The sequence below is a fragment of the Aptenodytes forsteri genome, unplaced genomic scaffold, assembly GCF_000699145.1.
Source record: "Aptenodytes forsteri isolate BGI_AS27 unplaced genomic scaffold, ASM69914v1 Scaffold91, whole genome shotgun sequence".
NCBI lineage: Eukaryota > Metazoa > Chordata > Aves > Sphenisciformes > Spheniscidae > Aptenodytes > Aptenodytes forsteri.
Window position 1 is genome coordinate 1,284,711 of NW_008794115.1, and position 23,171 is coordinate 1,307,881.

A 23,171-nucleotide genomic window follows, 5' to 3' on the forward strand; every position below is an offset into this window, starting at 1 on the left:
CTGTGAGACCGGCTCCGGCGGGGCAGAGGGGAGGGGACTGGGGTGTAACCAGGAGCTGGCGGGGGATGGCGCGCGGGGCACGGAGCTAGAGCAACGATCTTCCTGATCTGGTTGTGTGTCTTGCCGGTTTTTTCCTCGTTTCTGGGACTTGTGCAGCTGGGTTTTCTTTTGCCAGGGCGAGATGGTGGCAGCTGTATTAGTGTGGTGAGCAGTAGGCCGAGTATCTTCAGCCTTCGACCTTGCTTTGCTTGCCTAATGAACGGCTTGTGGAGCTCAGGTTTTGTTGTCGCATCAGTTTTGTAGGCTGTACTGGCAAGCAGAACAAAGTTTCTGTACTTTGACAAGTGCTTTGTAAATCCCATATGGACGGGTCAGCATGCTGCCACTGCACGGGGACATGGTTTGTGCATGAGAGGGCGCGAGTTACCCGGTCACACCCCAAGCACACACATAAACAGGAGTATAAATCAAGGGACAGTGGGGAAGTGGCATCGATTGTCAGGTCACACGCAGCAGCATTTTCTCCTCAGACCTTGTGTGGGGAATCAGAGGAGCTTGGTTGCCCCGGGGGCACTTGTTTTCATTGCTAGGCTGGAAGTACCTTTGACATGGAAGTACCTGGGGCATGGATGCCACAGAGGAAGGGGAAGAAGCAATTTCTCTTTATCCCCTTCCCCCACCACTGTAGCTTGCTAGACCACAATGAGCCCCATGCAGAGAGCCTGTTCTCTGACAACTCCTTGGGGATGTGGAGCAGGGGTTGTGGGTTAAGCCAGGTAGGCAGCTGTTACGACCCAGACTGGGTACCTCAGGGGGTTGTAGTGGTTTTTGGGCTAAATTAAGGTGAAACAACACCAGACGATCGATTAAACGTTTTATTTATGGTAGAAGCAACCTGAACTTGGAAAGCGTAATAATGGCAGGTGGCGTGGGTTCTATTGAGACATTTATAAGAAGAAAAGGAAAGAGAGGAAAAGAAGAAAAAAGGGGGGGGGGGGGGCGATTTCACACCCCGCCTCTCGGCCGCGCCAGTCACGCCCCTCGGGGAGTTACGTAACTCCTGATCTCCTGCGCAGGCGCCACCGTGGGGGTGGTCGCGAGAGGGTCTTTTGGGTGGTCGTGAGCCCCTTCCTCAAATGAACTCTGTATGACCTCTGGCCATATGTGGTGCGTCGTCCTGCCGGGCCTATCAGCACACGGAACTGCGCACCCTCCGGCACGCCCTCCGCGTCCCGTGCCTCTCACCTGCGGCCCTCCGTTGCCACGCGGACCGCAACCTGCTTTGCCACAATGCTTGAGACGTACATAAACTCTTTCAGTCTTTCACAGCAGCTAAGCACCACGCAGCTGCCTGCTCACTCCCCCTCCCTCGCCCAGTGGGACAGGGGAAGAGGAAGACTAAAACCAAGAAAACTCATGGGTTGAGATAAAAATAGTTTAATAAGCAAAGGAGAAGTGGAAGAAGAGAGAAAGAGAACAAAACAAAACAAGTGATGTAAAGGCAGTCACTCACCACCTCCCACGGGTAGGGCAACGCCCAGCCAGTTTCTGAGCAAAAGATGGCTAACCCACCTAAACCCCCTCCTCTCTGTCTTATTGCTGAGCATGATGTTACATGGCATGGAATATCTCTTTGGTTAGTTCAGGTCAGTTGCCTGTTTGTGTCCCCTCCCAACCTCTTGTACACTCAGAGTATAGTCACATCTAAAACACAGCACCATATGAGCTGCTATGAGGAAAATTAACTCAATCCCAGCCACATGCCAGCACAGGCGTTCTTCCCTGAGGTTTTTTTTACTCATCCCAGTTTAGCTGTCCATCGAGCAGCCCCAGCAGGCTTTGCAAGCTTGCCCAATACTTCCTGCTTGTGCTTTGTTTTACTCCAGAGAGCCTACCAGGAGGGCTACTGAGGCCTGCATGCTGTGGTGCTAAGCTTGGGAGGCTTAAAAAGTAGTAACACAGAGGTTTGATTTTCAGGGGCTTTTTTTTTTCCCTCCACAATTTCAGAGACCTCCTTCCCACTCCTTCTCTGGTATTTTGGAGCAGTGTTACTAGGAAGTTTCATAGTTCCCACAGGTTGTGAGCAGATGCACAGGTCTTGTTAAATTCCTCTGGCATTTGATTGCACTTCATGTTAGAGAGCAGTACAAGGGCAGAGGGCAGTACACTAGGCCACAAGTAAACAGCAGCACAGCGGAAAGACCACTGAAGATGTTAGAGCAATTCAGAGCACTGTTCCTGCCGGCTGGTGTGCTTTCATCCAAAGTATCCCTCTTGCAGCTGGGAACTCACTACAGTGTTTGCATTCCCTTCATGACACCAGAACAATGTGTGGATGCAGGTACTGTACTGTGGCAACCTGATTTGAGCCAAGGTAAAGTGCACAAAGTGACAAGTTGTGCTGGTTCCCTGGGGGTCTGTTGGACACAGGGGAGCAGGTGCTGTTGATAACTAGTTAGTTGTCTCTGTGCCAAAATAGGAAGTGAGCAGGGTAGAAACTTTGGTCCCCATGTGACACTCTGTCCGTAGGAAGTCTCTGCTGACATCTACTGGCTTAGGGCTGCAGAGATTTCAGGCACAAACATCAAAATTAGATGTAGCCTAAGAGATGGTATTTTGACTAGTGATTTTGTTTGCTGGGAGCAGTTGTTCTGTGCAGCCCTTGTGATGTGACATCAACCAGGCAGCACATGAGAGGCTTCCTCAGTGCTTTTAGCAAATCCTATCTGTGGATGCTAAGAAGAGATGAGAACCATTGTGCGAGGTCCATCAGCTGGTTCATCCCTGGATCTAAGGTTGTATAAAATCATCTGGAAGGACACTCCCTGTGCTCCTGAACATTGGACATAGGATCAGCATGCTTTGCACTTGATACGTGTCCTGTGAGCCTGACTGGAGCTAGGAGTCTCACCTCTCAGAAATCCTTGCTTTTACAGTGTTTTCACTTGAATGAGTTGGGGCATCCAGGCAATCCCTAAAGGAATGTTTTTGGAGTTGGTTTCTCAGGGTGAATGACATGGGTTGCCTGCCAGTGTTGCAGACATAGTGTCTCCACTGCTAGGAAGCAGCTCTTTTGTTTACCTCAGTAAAGAAAGTAATGCTTAACCAGAAATGGCTTGGGGCTAGCATAAGTATTTGCATATGATCACTGTTGTGAGGGGGTGAGTGCCTGTGGTGATGTGTTTTACTAGCAGAGAAGGAAGATTGGGTTTTGCTCTGTGGTCTTTGTCAGTCTTTGAGGAAAGGAATGAGGTCTAGGCTGCAGAATAAATTGAGGAAGGCTGATACCTAGTAGAACTCCTGAATCTTGAAGTGGGGCAGAACCCTTCTGGACCTTCAGGGACAGGGCTGGAAAATTGTGGCTGGAATGGATGGCATAACATGAGTGTCTTGCTCCATGCAAGAACATTTATCTGCTTGCCATGGATATGCCTGTGCCAAGGGACTTCCAGATGGGCTGTCTGGAAGGGAAGGGAAGTCTAAATAGGCTTTTGCTGGGAGCCCATTTTCTTCTGACTCTGTCATAATCAAATTAAAATTGCATGTGTCTTCAAAGGAGGCACATGTCAGAAATGCAAACTGTTGCCCATGAAGCAATGCTTATGCTCACTTTGTCAACCTTGCAGAGTTTAAATGCCATGCTGACCTGAGGATGTTGTAGCGAGCTGGTACATGTGCATGCAGATGCTCTTGACTGGGTCCCAGCTGGAGAACAGGACACTCATAACAGCTACACCTCTGGAGCTAGCTTATCTGGTATTTACTGAGAGGCTCTGTTATAACACTAGTGCACTGAGAGCATGGGCCTGCATTGCCTGGATCTTTCATGGTACTAATGATAAAAATGCATCACCAAGTGCACCAAGAGTGTTCAACCTGCTGGACAGAGGACAGCCGGATTTCAGAGGGCTGTGGGTGAGAAACTGTGGGGCTAGACGCAGCAGAACATTAACTGTGCTGTGCTGTTCAGTGCATCTCAGGGCACACCACAAGTATCACAGATATGGTGATTATCAGCCAAGCTGATAATATTTGTTGTTGCAGGCATTCAGACTACAGCATCACTGTAGTGATAGTGGGGTATTTCTGATTGCTCTTCTGTACACTGGGAAGCATCCTGAACATTCACTGGATTTTGACTCTCACTGATCCTCTGAATAAAAGTACTTGGTTAGCTGCCCTTCAGCTTCTAAATGCATGAGCATGTAGTCTTGAAATGCACAGTACCATAGAGTTAAAGACAAAAAATTTTTTTCACCATATGTTTCCCTGTTCTTATGAAGGTGGTACTAATTTGTACAGCTCTCCGAATCTTACCAGTATAACCACCAGGAGCAGGTGAAATGTTGAAATCCTTGTGTTTCATCACTACTGGCCTTAATAAGCCTCATAAACTGAGTGTTTCAGTAACATAGTCCCCTATATGGAAAGCAAGCTGCATATCGATTTCTAGTTTTTACAGATGTTGTTATGAAACTGTTTTGTTTTGTTGCTGTATAGGAACTCATGGCATTGTGTTTGAAGGATCTAGAAGAGAGAAAAGAGCAAGAAGCCAGTAACACAAGGAGCGTAGAGCAGGCTGCTAATGATCTGAAGGTAAAGTGTGGTTTGCTTCTCCACTGGATGGTCATTTTCCAAGGAGAGACATTTTGCTTTCACTGTAGCTATTCAAAGACCCAGACAGCTACTGCTTCTCAGGAAAACAGTGTATGCCCTGTATCCATCACAACATACTACTATCAAAGGGAGAGAAAAGGGAAAGAGTCTCCAAAGGCCTGGCCCTCACTGCCTGATCAGCCAAACATCTCTGGAAGAATAATGTTCAAATTTTTGTGCAGAGGAATAGTAAATAGCCCCAGCAGTATATGTTATTCTGGCTTCACTGATGTATGTTGCATTGCACTGAACTGCATTATTGAATAGTCTGACTTCAGAGTTAAGTAAACACAAAAACAGCTCTGTTGATTCTGTCTTAAGAATGGGAATGTATGCTAAGCCCCACCTTATTTATAGAGCATGAAATGGTTTTTGCTCTAAGGAGCATCTCTAAGCAACTCTGTTACACAAATGTCAGCAAGAGCTGGAGGGAGCTCTGTAGAGGTTTGGGACATTGCGGTTTGATGTCACATCCTTTTGGAGGCTCTCTTTTCCTAGCAGCTCCCTGTCCCTACCTTGCTTTAAAAGGGGGCAAAGTCCTGCTACCGAAGGACCAGGTCTACTGCTTGTAGCAGTTAGTACCTAGCCCTGTTACATTCCAGCTGAAAACAGCGTTTTCTGCATAAATAAGTGTCTTGGAATCTGCCCTCAAGCTTTTCTATCCAGTACATCAGCAGGTAAATCCTGGCTGCACCTCCCTTAAGGGGTAAACACCCATTTCTCAAGAGATGCAGCAAATCAGTAAAATTCAACCGAAATGTAACATTGAAAGCCTGGGAGAGAAAAGCCTGAAATGATTATGGTCTGTTGAGTATGGGGGACACACTCTTCTGCTTAATCTATAGGCACATGCCATTATGAGCAAAAGGCAGCTGTCAGACAAAGTGACAGAGCTCCAGTTATTACTTCGGGAAGAGGAGAGTCTGGCAAAAAACTTCATTGATGAAAAGACTCGGCAAGCCCTGGAAGCACATGATCAGCAGTTGGAGTCCTGTCGAGAAAAGGTTGCAGCCCTGGAGACCTTCTCACATCGAATCAGACAAATACAACAGCAAAGTGATCCTGTTCAGTTGCTGGAGGTAGTATTGTATGGTCTCTTTCTACCTCTTACGCTCATAGTCCCTGGTAAACTGCTCTAGTGATCTCCTCTGTAGATCCTTCTGTATGTAAGCAGCATCTTTCTCACTGCTTTTTAATCTTCTTTTTGTTGGTATTTTGGTGAACCAGTTTTGTTCCTGATTTTTGAGCTGTTAGGTGTTCCTGCGATGGCATTGATTTCAGGTATGTATGAAATTCATGTTAACTTTAAGCATACATGGAACAGAGTTACACGTGTCTCTTCATCTTGAAGACAAACTGCTGTATCAGGTCTTTCCTTGTGCTGTGTAATATGAAGGTCTGAGGAAAGGCAGCCCTCTTGGGAACCTTAGGAGGCTAAATTGTCTCATTTCTTTAATCACAAGAGATCCTAATCACCCTGAGCAATAGCCATCATTTTACTGGAGGGAGAGGTGTTTTTCTCTTTGCCTACAGATAAATGTCAGCCTCTCTTTCCTAATGACCTTCTTCACCTTCCTTGGGAAGGGTGTGTTGCCATGTGTCTATGCCCTGACACAAGCCAAAGGATGCTATTCTTCATGGGAAGGCCTGTGGTGCATTTTTACATCCTTGCAACTTAGCAGACTTCAGAGTTTGCATTGTTGTGAGTGATATGGCCCTGGCATTCTGCTGTGTGTGCTAGCAACATACAAGGGAAGCTGCTCTTCATGGTTTTGGAGAGATTTTTTTTGGGGGGGGAGGTTGGATTTTATTCTTTAGATTGCTTTTAAAACTTAGTGGTTTAATTTTCCCATTGTTGGGATTTCCCGCAAAGGGTCGTAGCCAGGTTAAACTCATTCCCATCTTGGAGTGTCCTGGAGGGCCCTGTTTTAACCAGGACTGCTGGGTTCTCCATCTCTGGGGTAGCCCCTGGCTCCACTGGCAGGAGCAGCTAATGGGCAGGCTAATGAGCTAATAGGCAGGCTGAACACAGCAAGGCTTGCCTGTTATGGCCCATATGTTCACCTGGTGATGGAGCTGTCCTTGCTCTCTGGTGTGTGGGAGGGAAGAGTCCATTCATGTCACTGTCTCTACTAATTGGAGAATTCGGCTTTCTGCCCTCAGAAGTACACAGAAATCGAGAAGGAAATGCAGGAGCCCAGGCGCCTGTTAGAACAGTGGCATCCGATACCTCTCTCGTTTGAGCACATACTTAACCATTATAAGCACTTCGTGACAGTTCTTCAGTCCATTCTACAGAAACCATTAGAAGCCCGGCTTAAAGAAGGTACCTGGGAGAGCGCTGTGAATTTTGCTTTCTCTTGCTCTCCTTTTAAGTGAAGTGTGGTCTGTAAGTAAGAGCAGGACTTTTTACCAAATCAGCTGGAGAAAACAGCAGCTTTTCAGGCATGGGTTCTGCTCTCTGACAATAACCATGGGGAAACCCTGCCGCTTGTTGAGTTACAGGTGAGCAGGGCAACACTGGCCATTACATTTCACCCAGCTACATTTTAATAATCCCTTTACTGAGAGTTGCCGCAAAGAACAGTGTAGCAGGGTGCTGGGGAAAATCGTCAGACCAGATCTGAAAGGGCACTGCAGGGTGTGTGGAGAATTGCTAGACAGTACCGTGCAGGTGCTCTGTAGCTAGCATCTGCAGTTGTCTTCAGCTGCCTGACTCTGTTCTCATCTGATAGAGTGGTGCTTTTTGAGGAATGGGAGGTGCTTACTTGGTGTTGTGCTTGATTGTATAGTTCCTTGGCAACACTGGGATCCAGCATCTCCCTGCTATACAAAGAACATAAAGTTGAAAGCATACGGAGTGAGTAGCCCTTCCCCAGCAAAAGTAACACAGTTTGTCCCATGAAGTTGGAAAATGGAGTGTGACAGTATGACTTTCCCCAGGAGGTGGGTGGGATTCACACCAGAGGCAAAACCCAAATACCCTGTCCAGCAAAATTGCTCATGGTGTTTTGTTTTTAAAATCTTCTTGACAATACAACCATGTTCTTCCACTGGCAGACTCCTTGAACTGTCCCTTTTCATCTCTGCCCAGATGTTTTCAGTAGTCTTAATGCCACTGCAAAGAAGGAGCCTGGAACAGTGTTGAAAACCATGTCTCCTGTTGATCGGTTGCTTTTCTTAAAACGTAAGTATGGTTGAACAAAAGTTAGAAGCACTCCGAACGCTTACAGCTCAATCACAGAAAGTGGCAATGAATGTGTGCTGCCACTATCTTAAAAAGGTATCTTAAAAGGGTTCTGATGTTTACAGTGTTTGCGAGGAACAAGTGCTCAGTGCTGCCTGAAAGTAACTACCCTTTTCTGTACCTCAGGTTGGGAAAGAAATTTTACTTTCTGTCTGTGAAATCTTGATCCTTTGTTTTTATTCAGAACTGCCAGTGTGAGAATCAGCTAGTGGCTAATTTAGTTTTTGAAGACTTTTCTATTCTCCAGATCATTGTGGTCTGTCTTTAATTTTATGTCCATCATGTAATGTGTTAAGGGTCAATCTACAGGTGATCCTTTCCTCTTGTGTTGGTAGGAAAGATGTACAGTGAATTGTTTCATCTCTCTGATGGGAAGCTCATGTACATTTCATGTGGCCTGCAGCAGATTAGGGCTGTAGCTGTTTTTAATCTCAAAGCTGTAACATTCCCTGGTACCTGGTGGCAAAGGCCTGTTGTAAGAGAAGGTCTGTTTTCCATCCTGGATCCAGCCCAGTGGAGGCCATGACTGTGGCCAAGTGGACACTTGACTTCTGGCTGTTATTCAGTAGGGAGGGCAAGGGACACTACTGTGCTGGTAGAGTGGGTTACATGTGGTCCCGGCACCTATAGGTTGGTATGTTCTGAGAGGGGTATTTTTCAGTGTTGTTACCTTGTCTTGTTTCTGTGCTCTCCTGAGAGAGCTTCTAAGTCCAAACACTGCAACTTTTTCATTCCAAACAGATGATCTCAACTGGAGATGAGCAACCAGGTGTTTCACTTATAAATGCAGCAGCTGTTAAGAATCAGGAATGCAATGAGCAAAGTCTGTCTTCTTGGCTGTGATATCATGGGTCTTTCCCACTTGGGTCACTTCTGTGCTGCAGGATCCAGATTGAGTCAGTCACTTTGTAACCGGAACCTGTTAAGGTGCTAGGACTGCCAGTCCACCTCACTGAGCACTTGCTACTAAGAAAGCACTGCAGCGGCATTTGGCTGGCAGTGAACTAGGCTCTGTTTCAGGAATGCTGATCTGTATCTGCTTCAGGCTGCCTCTTGGTGGATTCATGGAGAAAGCACTGTATTTGGTTCACATGTGAGCAGTCACTTTAAGGGCTGAAAAGACAATTTCTCAACTCTGTTAAAGCTAAATATGAGAAACCACCTCATTAAGGAAGACATGTAGCTGCTCGTAGGCCAGTGAAATTGACAAACCTTGGTCATAAATACTTGGACTTAAAGTCACTTAAGATTTTCATCACTTAGGAAAAGTGGAAGAACTGCAGTCTTCCAATAATCCAAACAACTCTAGCTATTTTGCGTTATTTTTCTAGTCAAATTCACATTTATGCTTCCAAACATTAGTGCCTGGATGCAGTTTGGTCCTTGGGTTTTTGTCCTTTCCTTAAAGCAGTGGAGGTATTTCCATTTGCTTGAGATTTAGTAGTGACGCATTTTACGAAAAATCTAGATTTTCAGTTAAATTTGACTGACAGACATAACTACTTACTTGCACAGCTTTTCAGGTGCTTACTGGAAAAAGCAGACACTGAAGCCAGGCCTTTGAAATCCTTCCCTACTTCAAGTGTCTTTTGGTCTCGATGCCACCTGTCTTCTGTACAAACTTAGCATCCCCATTGTTTACCTGCTAGAAGTGACTTGGAACAAAGACTCACAACAGTCAGTCATTCACAAGATAGAATCCTGTAGCACTGTTTTGCCTACAGGAATAATTCCTGTTTCCTGTCTTTTGTCACTGACTATGCACACAGATATGACTTAGACCACATTGGTTGAGTCACCATCCCTGGAAGTATTTAAAAGATGCGTAGATGAGGTGCTTAGGGACATGGTTTAGTGGGCATGGTGGTGTTGGGTTGACGGTTGGACTCGATGATCTTAGAGGTCTCTTCCAACCTTAATGATTCTGTGATTCTATGAATGCCAATACTAGGTTTTCTGGCTAAAGTCTAGTTGGAGATCACAGCAATAAGATGTTGCATGTGTGAGATGTACCCCTATAGTGGTATGCTTTTGGAAGTTTTAACACTGTTTACAGACATAATACCAAAATTAAAATCATAAAGGCTTTCTTTTTGTTTAGAAAATGGAGATGCTTCAGTTAACACTAACTGCATGTACAGTGCTATTTGCTTCTCCATTTTTTTGCAGTATACAGGTGCAGATTGTAGGGGACAGAATATCAGCAGTGGGCTCTCTAGCACCATGACATGCATTTCACACATCAGCAACTCTTTCCACATGTCTTTGCCTCAAATGAACTGCTTCATTTCTGGTACCCAGGTGTGTGCAGTGATCCTACCCAGATGAAGATGATCTGTTAGTAAGGCTCTGTGTATAAAAAAACCAATAATGGTGCATTTTAAACACAGCTGATGTTAGGGGCCACAGCAAGGCAAGGAGGAGATGTGGGGTCCAGCTGTATCTTATAGTCATAACGTAGGTGTTACTACTTTCTTTTCTGAAACATTACAGACAAGTATAGAGGGTAAGTCTGTTGCAATTAACTGTGTGGTGAATGGACCCTGACTTAATGCAAGATGTCTGTGCTCTTTCACAGTGAATTGTGGGAGACCTTACTTAGCCTTCCCTGCTCATGGCAGGAAATTGTGGGAGAGTAACAGAGGACCAACAGAGAATGGAGTGGAGTGGAGTGGTTTATGCATTGCTCTGATGGCAGAGGGGAGGATTCCTGAATGTAAACAGCTTCTGGGCTTTAGACTATGGAATATGCCAGCTAGCCCAGGCTAGACATACTTAATTTATGGGAGAGGGTTCTATGTGAGAACATCATAGGAGAGGAGATAGCAACAAAGTCAAGTGAGCAACAAATTTAATTCAGTTGCAAAGACAGATTTGTCTCATACAGTACCTATTCTATAATTACCTTTCATTTCTAAGCTCAACACTGAAGAGCAAGGAAAATACTGAAGTTCTTGTTTGAATGGGTCTGTTGCCCCGTTTCGTGTCCATTTAGTACTATGCTGCCTGTAAAGCACAGTGAAAGACTGTACTCTATGAGATCACAGGTCCAAACATGTAGTTATGATACGCAACACTGCAGAGAAATCAAAGCAGTCTGGATTTTAAAATATTACAAACACTTGTTTCCCTAACTTTCATTTAAAAAGGAATTTACTCACTCTGAAAAGCAGCTTCAGGATATTAAATGTATTTGTCATCTGGCATTTAAAACATCTAAGCTGCAAAATTTATCTAGACTAAGATTAAAATCATATTCAGTCAAAAAAAACAGCTATGAACTGAGTGAAATATGACGCAGCTGGTTTTCATTGGAAGTATACTGCTGTTCAGTTCTCATCTGTATGTATTGTTATACTTTGTTTTCTTCACTTACAAGAAAAAATAGATGTCCTCACTGTTTGGAATAGTTTTAAGAGACAAGTTAAGTTTATACCTTATCGCCAGTACTGTAGACAGTACTGTAATTCATGACAATGTATGTTCTTTTAGATACCCAACTCTGACACTGGTTTTATCAGGCTTGACAGAAAGAGTGAAGGAAATTGTTTAAGGATGCCAGATCCTGTTTTCAAAGGGAGTATCTTGGTTATTTCTAGAACATGAAATCAGAAAACACATGCTAACACAGTAAATTACGGAGAGTATATTATGAAAACTTCTGTGTGACATGCAGCAATTCAATATTAAAGTTGTAGGACAGTATCTTCAGAGAAAAATCTCATCTTAAAAATCCTGTAGCTTTTTGACCTGTCCTGTGTGACTGTGTCATTTCAAACGTGTTTAATTTGATTATAGATTTTTTTTTCCTGGCTTTGTGATTTCCAGTCCTGCAACAGCTGCTTCATGGTTAAAATATTCTAAGCTGCTGCTGAATAAGACAGCGATTTCTAGGGTGTAGTTTCAGACTGTGATTTTTCTTTTTTAAATGTCAGGTTAGGTGAACTGCTGTAAATCCTCTGGGAGCTGGCAAGTTGTTCCTTTGCAATGTACACAATGCTGCTGCTCAGAGCTGTGGTGCCTCTATGAGAAACAGACTCCTAGTGCACCTTCAAATGGTATTTCAGTGGAATGGGATCTCACAACCCAAGAGTCCGCTCCAGTGCTCTCTAAAACCCTTAGGCTGTAATCCCACGAGAAGTCTCCAGCTATTCTGCATAAAGCAGAAACTCTCAGTGTAGCTGTATTAATCTTCTCATTTGTGAACCATGCATATACTGACTTACATACTGACCTGCTTTAAAGCCTATGGAACTTTAAAGCATCAGTGCATATAAATAGCGCACTGCTTTCTATTAAAAAATGTCAGGTTTTTTCCTTGCAAAACGGCAGGTTACGAGACACTGCCAGCTGCAGGCTCCTTTGCAGGTTTTTTTATAACTTGGACTTTTTTCAAGAGTCACGCTAAATGTAGTAAGTATGTTTATGGTTTTGACTGCAGATGCAAGATCGCCAACCTGGGACTATGACAGCCTTCACCCAAGGCTGAAATTGTCTGATGACCGTCTTGTAGTCAGCTGTAATTGGAGGAGAATATTTTACCCTTGTGGTCCCCAGAGATTCAATAAATTATGGCAAGTGCTAAGCAGAGATGCATTCCTCTCTGGGAGCCATTACTGGGAAGTTGACCTGCTTCATGCCGGAGCAGGATGGTGGATTGGCGCAGCCTACCCTTCCATTGGCAGGAAAGGAGACTCTGAAACCTGTCGACTGGGCTGGAATAGAGCATCTTGGTGCCTTAAGAAGTTTGATTTTGAATACTGGGCATTTCACAAGGGCGAGAGAATCCCCATCCTGATAGAAGATGATCCTGATCGCATTGGCATTTTTCTGGATTATGAAGCAGGAATCCTTTCATTCTATAGTGTTACTGATGGCATGGCTCATTTGCACACCTTCTGCTGCAAGTTCACAGAACCAGTTTACCCAGCCTTGAGGCTCTGGGAAGGGTCCATTGGAATATGCAAACTAACATAAGGAACGAAGCAAAATAAAGCCTACTACTTCATGCTTGTACTATGAAAGCCACTTTAGCAGTGATCTACGTGAATTAATCTCTGTCATATGAAAGTTGTAACTGTGATGCTTTGAGAAGGTAACAGTTAAGTTCAAGAAAATCAACTATACATGTATATTTATTTTTCAATGGGGGAAGGTTATCTGGCTTTTATAAATTATGTTGATGTACCACCTAAAGTGCCATATGTAGTATTTTTTGTACTTTTTTTCAACTTGCAAAATGAAAGAAGTCTGGTTGAAAGAAGCCTATTACAACTCAGATTTGAACCTGGATATTGCCATCTTTTTTTATTAACTCTCTCCCCTCATCTGCCTGGAGAGGCTGCAGTTGTGCATGGTGATAGGTTTAGTTTGGTTCAAGCTTCAAGTTCTTATATTGCATAGGGTTATAGTTGACAAGGTCAGATTTGGATATAATAAATGCACTAAGTGACTTAGTTCATACTTAAGTGTCATCTCAGAAAAATCGAAGACTGACACCAACTGTTGGAAAGGTCTCTTCAAGTAAAGCTGAAGTAGGAGCTTCTGTAGCCACACTTGATAGCCATTAGCTGGTTTTACTTGCAACAGAGACTCCAAACTCAGCTTCTGGGTGGCCGTATTCCCACACAAGAGTGGAAGCACAAGAAACATTTGTGTACCACCCCCAATAGATGAAATGCATGGAGGACCCACAGGTGCAATAAAAACACTACATCAGTGGGGCACTTGTGCTTAATTTATTTTTGTGTCCTATTTGCAAAGGCTCTTTTAACTGCTGCTGGATAAAGGTATGCTCACATAAAACTAGGAGAGACAGCTTGCAAGTTTCTGTATAGGGATAATTTTTTTTTTCCCAATACATTAATTAAAGTCCTGGAAATTTTTGGAGCCTATGTTTACAGCAGCACCTAGGACCAGCCCTGCTGCAGCGAAGAGCCACTGCTACTTGAAGCAGGTCAGGTAATCTTACAGGGTTCAGATACTAAAGGCCCTGGAATCATCACCAGTGCTGGCAAAGACAAGGTCTGACCATAGGCTGAAACGCAAAAACAACAGCTTGTTTTATAAGCCAAATTTATTTTTCAAAATTGAAATTAAAAAAGTCTCTTAACAATTGAGTAGTTTCTTAATGTAAGGCAAGCATATTGCATCAATCAGAGTTCACATACGGTCAAGCACATGGTTCAAAGAATATCTCCTTCCCAGTTTAAAGCTACAAATAGAGTTTCCTCAGAATTGCAGAAGGGTAAACATTTCGAAAGCAAACAGCTCAGAAGTACAGAAACACCACCACCAAATTCAAGGTAACATCACCAACTCATGACCAAGAGGTAGCAAGTTCCAAATAACCATCACTAGTAAATGATTCTACCACAGAAAAATGCAGATGAATTATACCAAAGCAGTTCTGTGCTCACCAAGCTAATTGAGGGATGCCTGGTTTGCGGCTGCTGCCACATGGCTCCTTCCTGGACAAAACGGGAAGAGCAGCAAGCTGATAGGAGTGGGACTGCATTTCTTACTTGAAAAGTGAGAAGCTGTGATGCAAGAGTGGAACACACAACAGGTGCACTGACCATCATGCTGAAGCATAGTGATGTGATCTAGTCAAGCAGCGAGCCTCAGCTGTCTCAAACACCAGTGTTGGGGGAAAAAACCCAATCCAGTGTATTTGATTGTTAGTACAGGAAGGAGGCTGCTGAATCTTCACTAGCATTTGGCTTCCTCCCTGAGAAGCTGCCCCCAGGTACAAATAGAGGTATCCAAATGCACTGCAAAATTCCAGGCTTCACTCAGCTCACAATAGATGCTTTTGACATTTTTTTGAAGCATAGGTTTAAGTTTATTTCCACTGATCCAGCTCAGGTCTGTTTTTTCCCCCCTTAATATGTCTGGCTTGCCCTTTTGCCTTTCAAATTCACAAAAAGTAGAAAAAGGCTTTCTCTTGCCCCTTAAATGGGACCTTTTTACATATCCAGTTTGCCTCCTTTCTTGGTGCTATCTCTTGAGAACCCAGCTTTCTCAAGGAGCTCCTTTTCCCCAGAGTGCAGATTCCTGCAACCTACTGCTTTATCGTGAGACTTTTTATCTCAAGGCTTTCATCTTGAGAAAAATCCATCAGGTTGCATTTGAGTTTTCTGTTCAGTGTATGTAAACTTTCACTTATCTGCATTCAACTCCAACTAGCATCCTGTTATTACAGGGGTGACGAAAACAGCAGAAAAAAGAGGAACATCAAAAGATACGGTGTTAGAACAATTCAGAGTGTAGACAAAGTTATTGTCATTTACTATATTACCAGAAAAGGGAAGCTGGAAAGCAGCAGACTGTCATCTTAGATTTGGCAAAACTCCAAATTCATCTAGGTTAAGTGGAATGGAGAAAGGAGGAGCATGGTATTTTCTAGACACAATGCTATACAGTTTCTAATAAAATTGTTCTTCATAATTTATACGCAGTTGCTGCAGAAACTTCCTGCTAATTAGAACCTGAAAATTCTAACCTGCTTGGATCCTCATAATTACAACCCTTTCTTCTAATTCTACCATGCCGCTATACTTAAATATGTTGTGCAGTACTACATCATGAAATATGGAATGGAGTGCTTTGGTTTAGCACTTCACTTTCTTGACATGATTTTCCACTGCTTGCTCAGTGATAGTTTCATCTTCTTCGATATGTTTTTTAACCTTCTGGCCCACCAGATCGAAGATGGCTTCTGGGGGAAATCCCTTAGGCTCTCCCACCTTCACTGTCAGCATGTCAAGTGTCAGTACTGCACCTTCAGGAATTGTTACTTTTGCCACAACAGACTTTCCCAGCTACAGGGGAGAAATAAAAAAAGTTTAAGTCAAACACATTCCTAGGCTTAGTATACCAAAAAAGGCTAAAAAACATTCTGGAGTTACTTGGGAACTGGTTGTGTGGAACTGCCCTCCCCATTACTTCTTATTCCAAATGAAGGTTGAGTTAGCCTGGAAACCTTCAGTGTAACTAGGCTGCTGGGAACATCCAGACCCTTTCTGAAATCAGGTAACGGCTTACTGGAAATTTTCAGAATCACAATGGAGGGAATCTGATTAGACTGACTAGTAGTCTAGTTTAGTGTAAAAGCAGCTCGTATACAGTCATAGAGACCTATTACTCCTATTACTATTACCGAATAGTTTGTACTTGGCACAGGTGAGACCGCACCTCGAATACTGTGTTCAGTTTTGGGCCCCTCACTACAAGAAAGACATGGAGGTGCTGGAGCGTGTCCAAAGAAGGGCAACAAAGCTGGTGAATGGTCTAGAGCACAAGTCTTGTGAGGAGTGGCTGAGGGAACTGGTGCAGCAAGGTGGGTGTTGGTCTCTTTTCCCAAGTAACAAGTGACACAACAAGAGGAAACAGCCTCAAGTTGTGCCAGGGGAGGTTATCAAGCATTGGAACAGGCTGCCCAGGGAAGTGGTTGAGTCACCATCCCTGGAGGTATTTAAAAGACATGCAGATGTGGTGCTTAGGGACATGGTTTAGTGGTGGACTTCACAGTGTTAGGTTTATGGTTGGACTTGATGATCTTAAGGGTCTTTTCCAACCTAAATGATTCTATGATTCTACTCAACTTAGTTAACCACTGAATGATATACATAGAACTCCATTTACTCAAAATTGCCAACATTATACTTCGGTAAAAATAGTTACTGACTGGCAGAAATAGCAGTTTATAGAAAATGACAGGTCTACACTAACGTTACTGTGCACTAAGCATAAATGCTTTAGTAGCAGAAATTTTTGAGTGCAGATGCAGAAACACTGGTGCAATGAATAATTAGCAAGCTATTTTTCTGAATATAGAGTTATTAGCTATAGGTCTAAATAAGTTTCAGCTATACATGAATCACAAGCAAAAGTTACCTTTTCATTGCAAGCCATTTCACAGGGCAAGAGTTGTTTGACTGGAGAACCCATTGCTTTTTCCACAGTACGGATGGCTTTCACTAACTCTGCCAATTCATTTGGCTCCAGGGATGCTTGGTGGTCACTTCCTTTCCATGTTTTGTCGAGAGTCACATGGCGTTCCACTACTTTAGCACCCATAGCAACAGCTGCCACTGAAATGGCTATGCCAGTTTCATGCCCCGAATAGCCAATGGGGATATCAGGAAAAGCTGACTGATACGCCTTGAATCATACCAGAGTTGGTCTGAATTACCAAGGTAGCAATTTCAAAGACAAAGCAAATTTAAACAGTGATAACTGCAATAAAAACCATGGACAATTACTGTGCCACAAAACAAGCAGCTGGTTATGCTGAGAATGAATTTTTTTTATATTTAACAAGTCACACCACATTACTGACTGTCATGTTCTAAGAATTTCACTAGGATTATCAATACTGACAAGGAAAAAGGAGGTATGTTCTATTCTACAACTTCTCTTACGCTTTTCCTTTTAATTCAGTTGTAGTCTTCAAGGTCTTCAAAGCCTACATCACTGTAAGTTACAGTAATAGAATAGTGCTCTATTTTCATCCAAGAACCCAGTAGACTGGTTAAACTTAACCTGTATCCAAAGCAGATTTCTTCATCCCCATATTTAAAATCTGAAGCAATCCTTTCAACCATACATAGGGGACAGTCACCCAATCCTAAAGGCAATTAAATGCAGCCCTGTCCTGTTCTACTAAAAATAACATACTACGTGTGCATAAAGCTAGGCAAGTGCTTAAACACTGGCCAATTTGGGAAATTTTTCTTGCATCATTATGAGGCGTATCCAAGTAATATTTTCAGCAAAGGAGACCATACAAGGGCCATTTTCTTCCTTGCTCTGATATTCACATGAAGCATTTTTAACAGAAGTTTCTGGTCTAGCCCCCTATTTAGAATTATGTTCTCAATTTCATGCACCTTCATAATGGTAACGGTCTACATAATTTTTCTTTGCACTACAAAGCACAGGGTTAACCTGTTAACCATATGTCATGTTTTCCTCTGTTTAATTGTGAATATCTTTTATCATATTTCTCAAAGCTGAGTTCTGCTAAAAGAGGATCCAACTGGAATTTTTACTTCAACACTTGCATGAATTAGAGGAACATGATACATCTTTTAACTTCTCACAAGCAAATTCCAGCATGCCTAAGACCTGGAAATATATCTATATATATATATAGCCCTTCTCTGGTACCCTACCCATGGCACACTCTGGGTTACTCACTGACCGATATAACACGGAGATTGACATCCTCTGGCTGAAGTGGGTATGCACTGGTGCATTGCAGGAAGCAAAAGTTTGGATTGATGGGCTTCACAATCTGATAAACCTGATGCATTGTGTTCATCGACTGCATCCCACTGGAAATCACCATTGGGCGACCTAGCCATTAGAAAACATGCACATGTTTTGTCCTAGGTCTGTACGAAAGCTACACAAGATTAAATTAAATTCTTGAAGTAAATGAATTCAGTAGAAAAGGAAGCTGGGTGAACCTTTTTCCCTCCAAGTCTAAGGGTGATTTTCTTCTAAAGGTACTTTAGATTTTTTTTCCAAAATCAATTGGAAGAAAGATCTAATAACTGATCTACTGAGAGACAGCGATGTTTACCAAGACAGCTCAAAAGAAAATGCTTACCTTTCTTTGCAGTCTTTTCCAAATACGGAAAATTGTTTGTATCTCCTGATCCTACTTTGAAAAATGGAATGTCCAGTTCATGTAGAAATTCCACAGCCATCTACAAGGAAAAGAAATCACTGCATTTTAACACACCACTTCAGCTGAATCAAAGATAAAGAACTACCATGCTGGGAGTATTTGCTTCAACATAGCAAAGCCAAAGCTTAATTAAATAGGTCATATATATATCCCACCAAAATACACTGCTCCTGAAATAACATTTACTATTCGAAGGATACTAGTTTCTGACTTCCCTCCAGGTGAAGTATTATTGAGGTGCCTTCTTTTATACTTCTATTACAAAAACAGATTTTCCACAGGTTTTTGCCCTGTCTCAAGGCAGTCTCTTTGGTCTCCCAGCCATAGCTGGTCAAGCCAGCTGTAGGTACAGCTGCTTAGTACAGGTGAGCTCCACTGCTCCTCTAACTTCAAGATGAGCTTGTGGGCCACAGCATTCTTGCTTTTTTTGGGGGCACTACCAGAGACAGCAGCTACGTGCAGATGAGAGCTTGCCTGTTGAAGAAGAAATGTACTGCAGGCACGCAGGCAGTCTTCCTGCCACATACTTCCTGCAGGTCAGAAATACTAAACCACACACAGTGTGTTTAAAACTACAGGTAGTTTTCCTGAATAGATCTGTCACTCTGAAAAACTATATGTGTATATTGAATAAGCACCTGAAAAAAAGTAAGTGCCCAAAAAGAGGAATCCAAAATTGATTTGCTTCTAGGAGAGAAACTAGAAAATAAATATAAAACATGCCAAAGAAGAGACAAAACAGTTTATTCAAATGTTAATGATACTCTGCTTTCTTCTGAAAATGTCTGTGCTGTATTGAAGACAATTCAGGAATTATTGGAGGCTCCATGAAAATCAGTACTGCATCAGTAAGTGGCCTTTTAAAAATTAGTACTTTTATGGAAGAAAATCCCAAACCTATCACAGGCAAGAGGTATTGAAATCCTCCATTTACATCCGGGGAAACAATGAAATAGTTATTCAAACAAATGACATAGAAGGGGGACTTCGTCCCCCTTCAACAACCCGCAAACGCTTAATTTCTTCAGCTCATTCCTTGTTGCAGTCAAATTTACTTAGTGCCAGAGAAGGAGTGCTAACGTCCAAAAGAAAATCACATCATCTTCAGTCTAATTCTATCATAATTATGATGCAGATTCAATTTCTTGTACCTAGGATACATAACATCTCTTTAATGTAGTTTATTCACTAAGATGCATTGTGCATGCAGACAATGAATACACGGTATTAAAAATACACAGATCTAATCTCAGGAGATTGCACAAAATGAAGTATGACAGATAGACCTCATTATCTAAAGCCACTCTTCATTAGGTAAGTATCTTGAAAATTGGCAGCTTTTCTGTAAGAGATTCAAGGAACAGGAAGTAATCTCAAATAATAGGGACAACATTAAAGGGAGTGGCTCAATGGGATCCTGTTTTGTCTCCTGTTTTGTCTCCAGTGCACACTGGAACAGAGTAGATACAGGTATTACTCATAACCTTTATATTTACTTCACACATCACTTCATTGATTTCCTCATATAGTTAAACACACAATTTAACATCTTCAACATAGCTGGAGTTCCAGAGATTATGTTCAATTTACAGAAGTCAATATATTCTCAAGGACTTATTACGTCAATTTATGCAGTGTTTGCCGTAAGTTCCAAAGCCATGTCTTGCAGAAATGCCACCAGAAATCTTAGGAGCTGTGTAATGCAATTACTGTTCAAAAAAGAAGGCACAAACATGTATCGGTACTGTTAGTTAGCTGATGAGGCCACACACAAAGGAGCACAGCATCTTGAGAAACAGAGGGATCGCAGAGGTGGAAAGTGATCTTAACTGCTGCATATGAAAGGTGTTCTGCATTGCACTATAGCCTTTAGAAGCTAGAGGTTTTAACATCAAAGAAAGTGTGATTTTTTTTTTTCCCCTCCAAAGGCATATGGGTCTTTAAGATCCCAGATATGGAAGTCCAAGACTACTGGATTTAATTACTCTTTTCTTAAAGGAGTAGGTATTGTTCAGCAGGTCTCCTAGAGATGAAGACAACAATAAAAGAAACATCACAACATCCTCTTTTCACAGATCTATTTCTGAGTCCATGGCATCAGGATATTGCAATACATGCAAAACACCTTCTTGTCTGTCAGACATCTGAAGTAATTTTTTATGGCATTTGGTGCTTGTACCATCTCAGCTGGGGCACAGCAATTCAAGGATTTTCGTCAATAGGACAGTAAGTTGATAGAAGCAGTGAGAATGGCCAGAGGACTAGAAAAGACAGCATAAAAAGGTTGAAGGAATTGAAATTGTTTAGTCCAGAGAATACAAAACAGAAGAGAGATGTGATAATGGTGTTCAAATACACAGAGAGCAGATACAAGAAAAGTATGAACTTTTATGTCAGATGAGGCAGGACAAAATTTATGAGAAAGGAGATTAAACTGATACATCGGGAATTCTCTCTGATGGTAAGGAGAGTGAGGCACTGAACAGATCACCTTAAAACATTAAAATCCCATCCTTGTCCCATCCTGCGTAAGGCTACTTGCAGAAAGACAGGGACATTGCTGTGCTTGCCTTATGCAAGAGTGGCTAGCTTACTTCTGGAGTGTCTCTTTCAGTTTGGTTCTCTGTATTTTCTAGGCCACAAAGTAAAACAATCTGTAATCTCTGATCTATATTGAGGTTTAACTGTTACCTGATGTTTCCAGTTTACACTTTTCAATTGTACATTGCATTTGTTAATACTGTAACTAACATCATTTTGAGGTAGGCAACATGCAAGAGTTAAAAAAGTATACATCTCTTAGGGGGAGCAGCAGCACATGAGCTTCATGGAGTTTACAAGCTGGTGACTGGCTGTTCAAGAGCCCACTGACAAAAATCAGTAAATGCTCCAAGAGTAACATGGCAAGGTGGAGACCCTTTCCATGAGATTACTAAAAGAAAAAGGAATATAAGCATTTCTGCTGCTTAGAAACACCAACTGGGATCTAGTAAACAGCAGAAAGGAAAAGAAGGAGGGAAATAAATAGGGATTAAGTTGAGAAAGGAATCTGGCTTAAATACAGAGGGAAGTTTGAAATGCTTGGAGTCAATATACCAGACAACATCGGATAGCAGTCAGATTGCAGTCTTGATCTAAACTCTCAAAGCCTTAATTGTTTATGGAGTTCAACCAAGGCCTTGTCTCTAATATGATTTATTGTGCATAAATACCTCAGCATACATGGCAGGTCTTCCAAAATGTTCAGCCATCTACTCAACCGTCGTAAAGATGCAAGTGAACTGGCAGAAGTACAATTACTCTAGTTTCCTCATTTAGAAATTCAACGTCCACACATATTTAGTATTCTTTTTATATAAGCACTATCGCGCCTAAGTAATAACCAATAGACACAACAGCTGGACTCTGCCCGTTATTCCAGTATGGCTTACATACCTCATCCATGCCAGAAGCTGAGAAGAAAATGCCAATCTCTTCTGCATATTTCTTAAGCTCTCTATATTGGTCATGACTAAACTCCAAGTGGCGCTTGTGCTCTCCATAGGTCTTTCCCCAGGAGTGTTTAGAGGTATAGGGCCTTTCTAAGGCTTTCTTGTTGAATTTGTACTCCAGTTCACTCTTCTGGAACTTAGCACAGTCTGCTCCACAGTCCTGCAAAACAAGCAGGTGCACACTGAGTGGACGTGCAAGTGAAACTGCACTCATCCTAAGTTTGAACACAAGGATTGTGCAAATAATGTGCTCATTTGCAGTGGGGTTTTCACATTATCATCACAGCAATCACAGGAATGATACAAACACCGAGTGACAAGAGGACCTGCACACACATGCACCCTTTTATTTCAAAATGCCTGTATACTTAGTAGAGCAGCAGCCTAGAAGGAAATCATACTAAAACTACAAAACCAAACTGCCTCTTGCTATGCATGCCACTTATTGGAAGAGTTGGATTTCTGTGGCGTTTTCCAAGCTCAGCTGTCACATGATAATTTACACAAAAACAAGTGACAGGATTCTGTACAACAAGGAGTATGAATCTGAAATTTGTCTGAAGTGACACAAATGGTGAAGTTAAATTCTCACTACACTATTTTGCACTTATACCACAGTCATGGGTCTGAACGCATTCTGCCCAGACTTCTTCCTCAGTGGTGATATGCCATTTTCTAATATAGGTATATCTAATGTATCTAATACTAAATTTTAAAACAGCTTGTCTGTCTTACTAGAGGACATATTACCTCAAAAAATCCTAATGCAATCAAGTCAAATTGGAGGTTCATCAGAGGCAGTTCTGCAGTTACTTGATTCTTCCCATATTCCCAGTTAGTTTACAACACAACTGGAGGACCACTGTAACCCCTCGGAGACTATATAATCTGCCTGTGCATGCGCACGTGTGTGTGCCGTGAGCGAGGTGGGGCTTCCTGAAAGCGAATACGATGTGATCACAGGCTGCGAGGTACAGACCTAAGGCTACAAAGGAAGCACCCGCTTCGTTGGCCCTCACCTCGACTGTCTCCTTGCAGCTACGTTATCTTAAAAATTCCTCCTGTAAATCACTCCACT

At 42.5% G+C, this 23,171-nt stretch overlaps 2 protein-coding genes across 2 annotated transcripts; one reads left to right on the forward strand and one right to left on the reverse strand.

The window, feature by feature from the left end:
* Positions 1-4,504: 4,504 nt before the first annotated feature.
* On the forward strand, positions 4,505-13,191 carry TRIM14 (tripartite motif containing 14). The gene is made up of 5 exons (XM_019471146.1): positions 4,505-4,596; positions 5,502-5,735; positions 6,820-6,982; positions 7,751-7,843; positions 12,345-13,191. Exons 1-5 carry the CDS (start codon positions 4,507-4,509, stop codon positions 12,878-12,880), a joined length of 1,116 nt encoding a protein of 371 aa, XP_019326691.1. The 5' UTR covers positions 4,505-4,506; the 3' UTR covers positions 12,881-13,191.
* Positions 13,192-13,629: 438 nt separating this feature from the next.
* Positions 13,630-22,307, reverse strand: NANS (N-acetylneuraminate synthase). The gene is made up of 5 exons (XM_009275940.2): positions 22,038-22,307; positions 18,522-18,621; positions 18,111-18,265; positions 16,802-17,068; positions 13,630-15,726 (listed from the first exon to the last, which is right to left on the reverse strand). Exons 1-5 carry the CDS (start codon positions 22,305-22,307, stop codon positions 15,517-15,519), a joined length of 1,002 nt encoding a protein of 333 aa, XP_009274215.1. The 3' UTR covers positions 13,630-15,516.
* Between the last annotated feature and the right edge of the window lie 864 nt (positions 22,308-23,171).

Excerpts from the sequence above, each read along its gene's own strand:
- NANS (XM_009275940.2), bottom strand. The coding sequence starts at position 22,307 with ATGAGTGCAGTTTCACTTGCACGTCCACTCAGTGTGCACCTGCTTGTT. Across the intron at positions 18,266-18,521 it reads GGAAAAGACTGCAAAGAAAG|GTCGCCCAATGGTGATTTCC; the intron begins GTAAGCATTTTC and ends TCTAATGGCTAG. Across the intron at positions 17,069-18,110 it reads TCAATCTCCGTGTTATATCG|GCGTATCAGTCAGCTTTTCC; the intron begins GTCAGTGAGTAA and ends GTATGATTCAAG.
- TRIM14 (XM_019471146.1), top strand. The coding sequence starts at position 4,507 with ATGGCATTGTGTTTGAAGGATCTAGAAGAGAGAAAAGAGCAAGAAGCC. Across the intron at positions 4,597-5,501 it reads AGGCTGCTAATGATCTGAAG|GCACATGCCATTATGAGCAA; the intron begins GTAAAGTGTGGT and ends CTTAATCTATAG. Across the intron at positions 6,983-7,750 it reads AGAAGCCCGGCTTAAAGAAG|ATGTTTTCAGTAGTCTTAAT; the intron begins GTACCTGGGAGA and ends ATCTCTGCCCAG.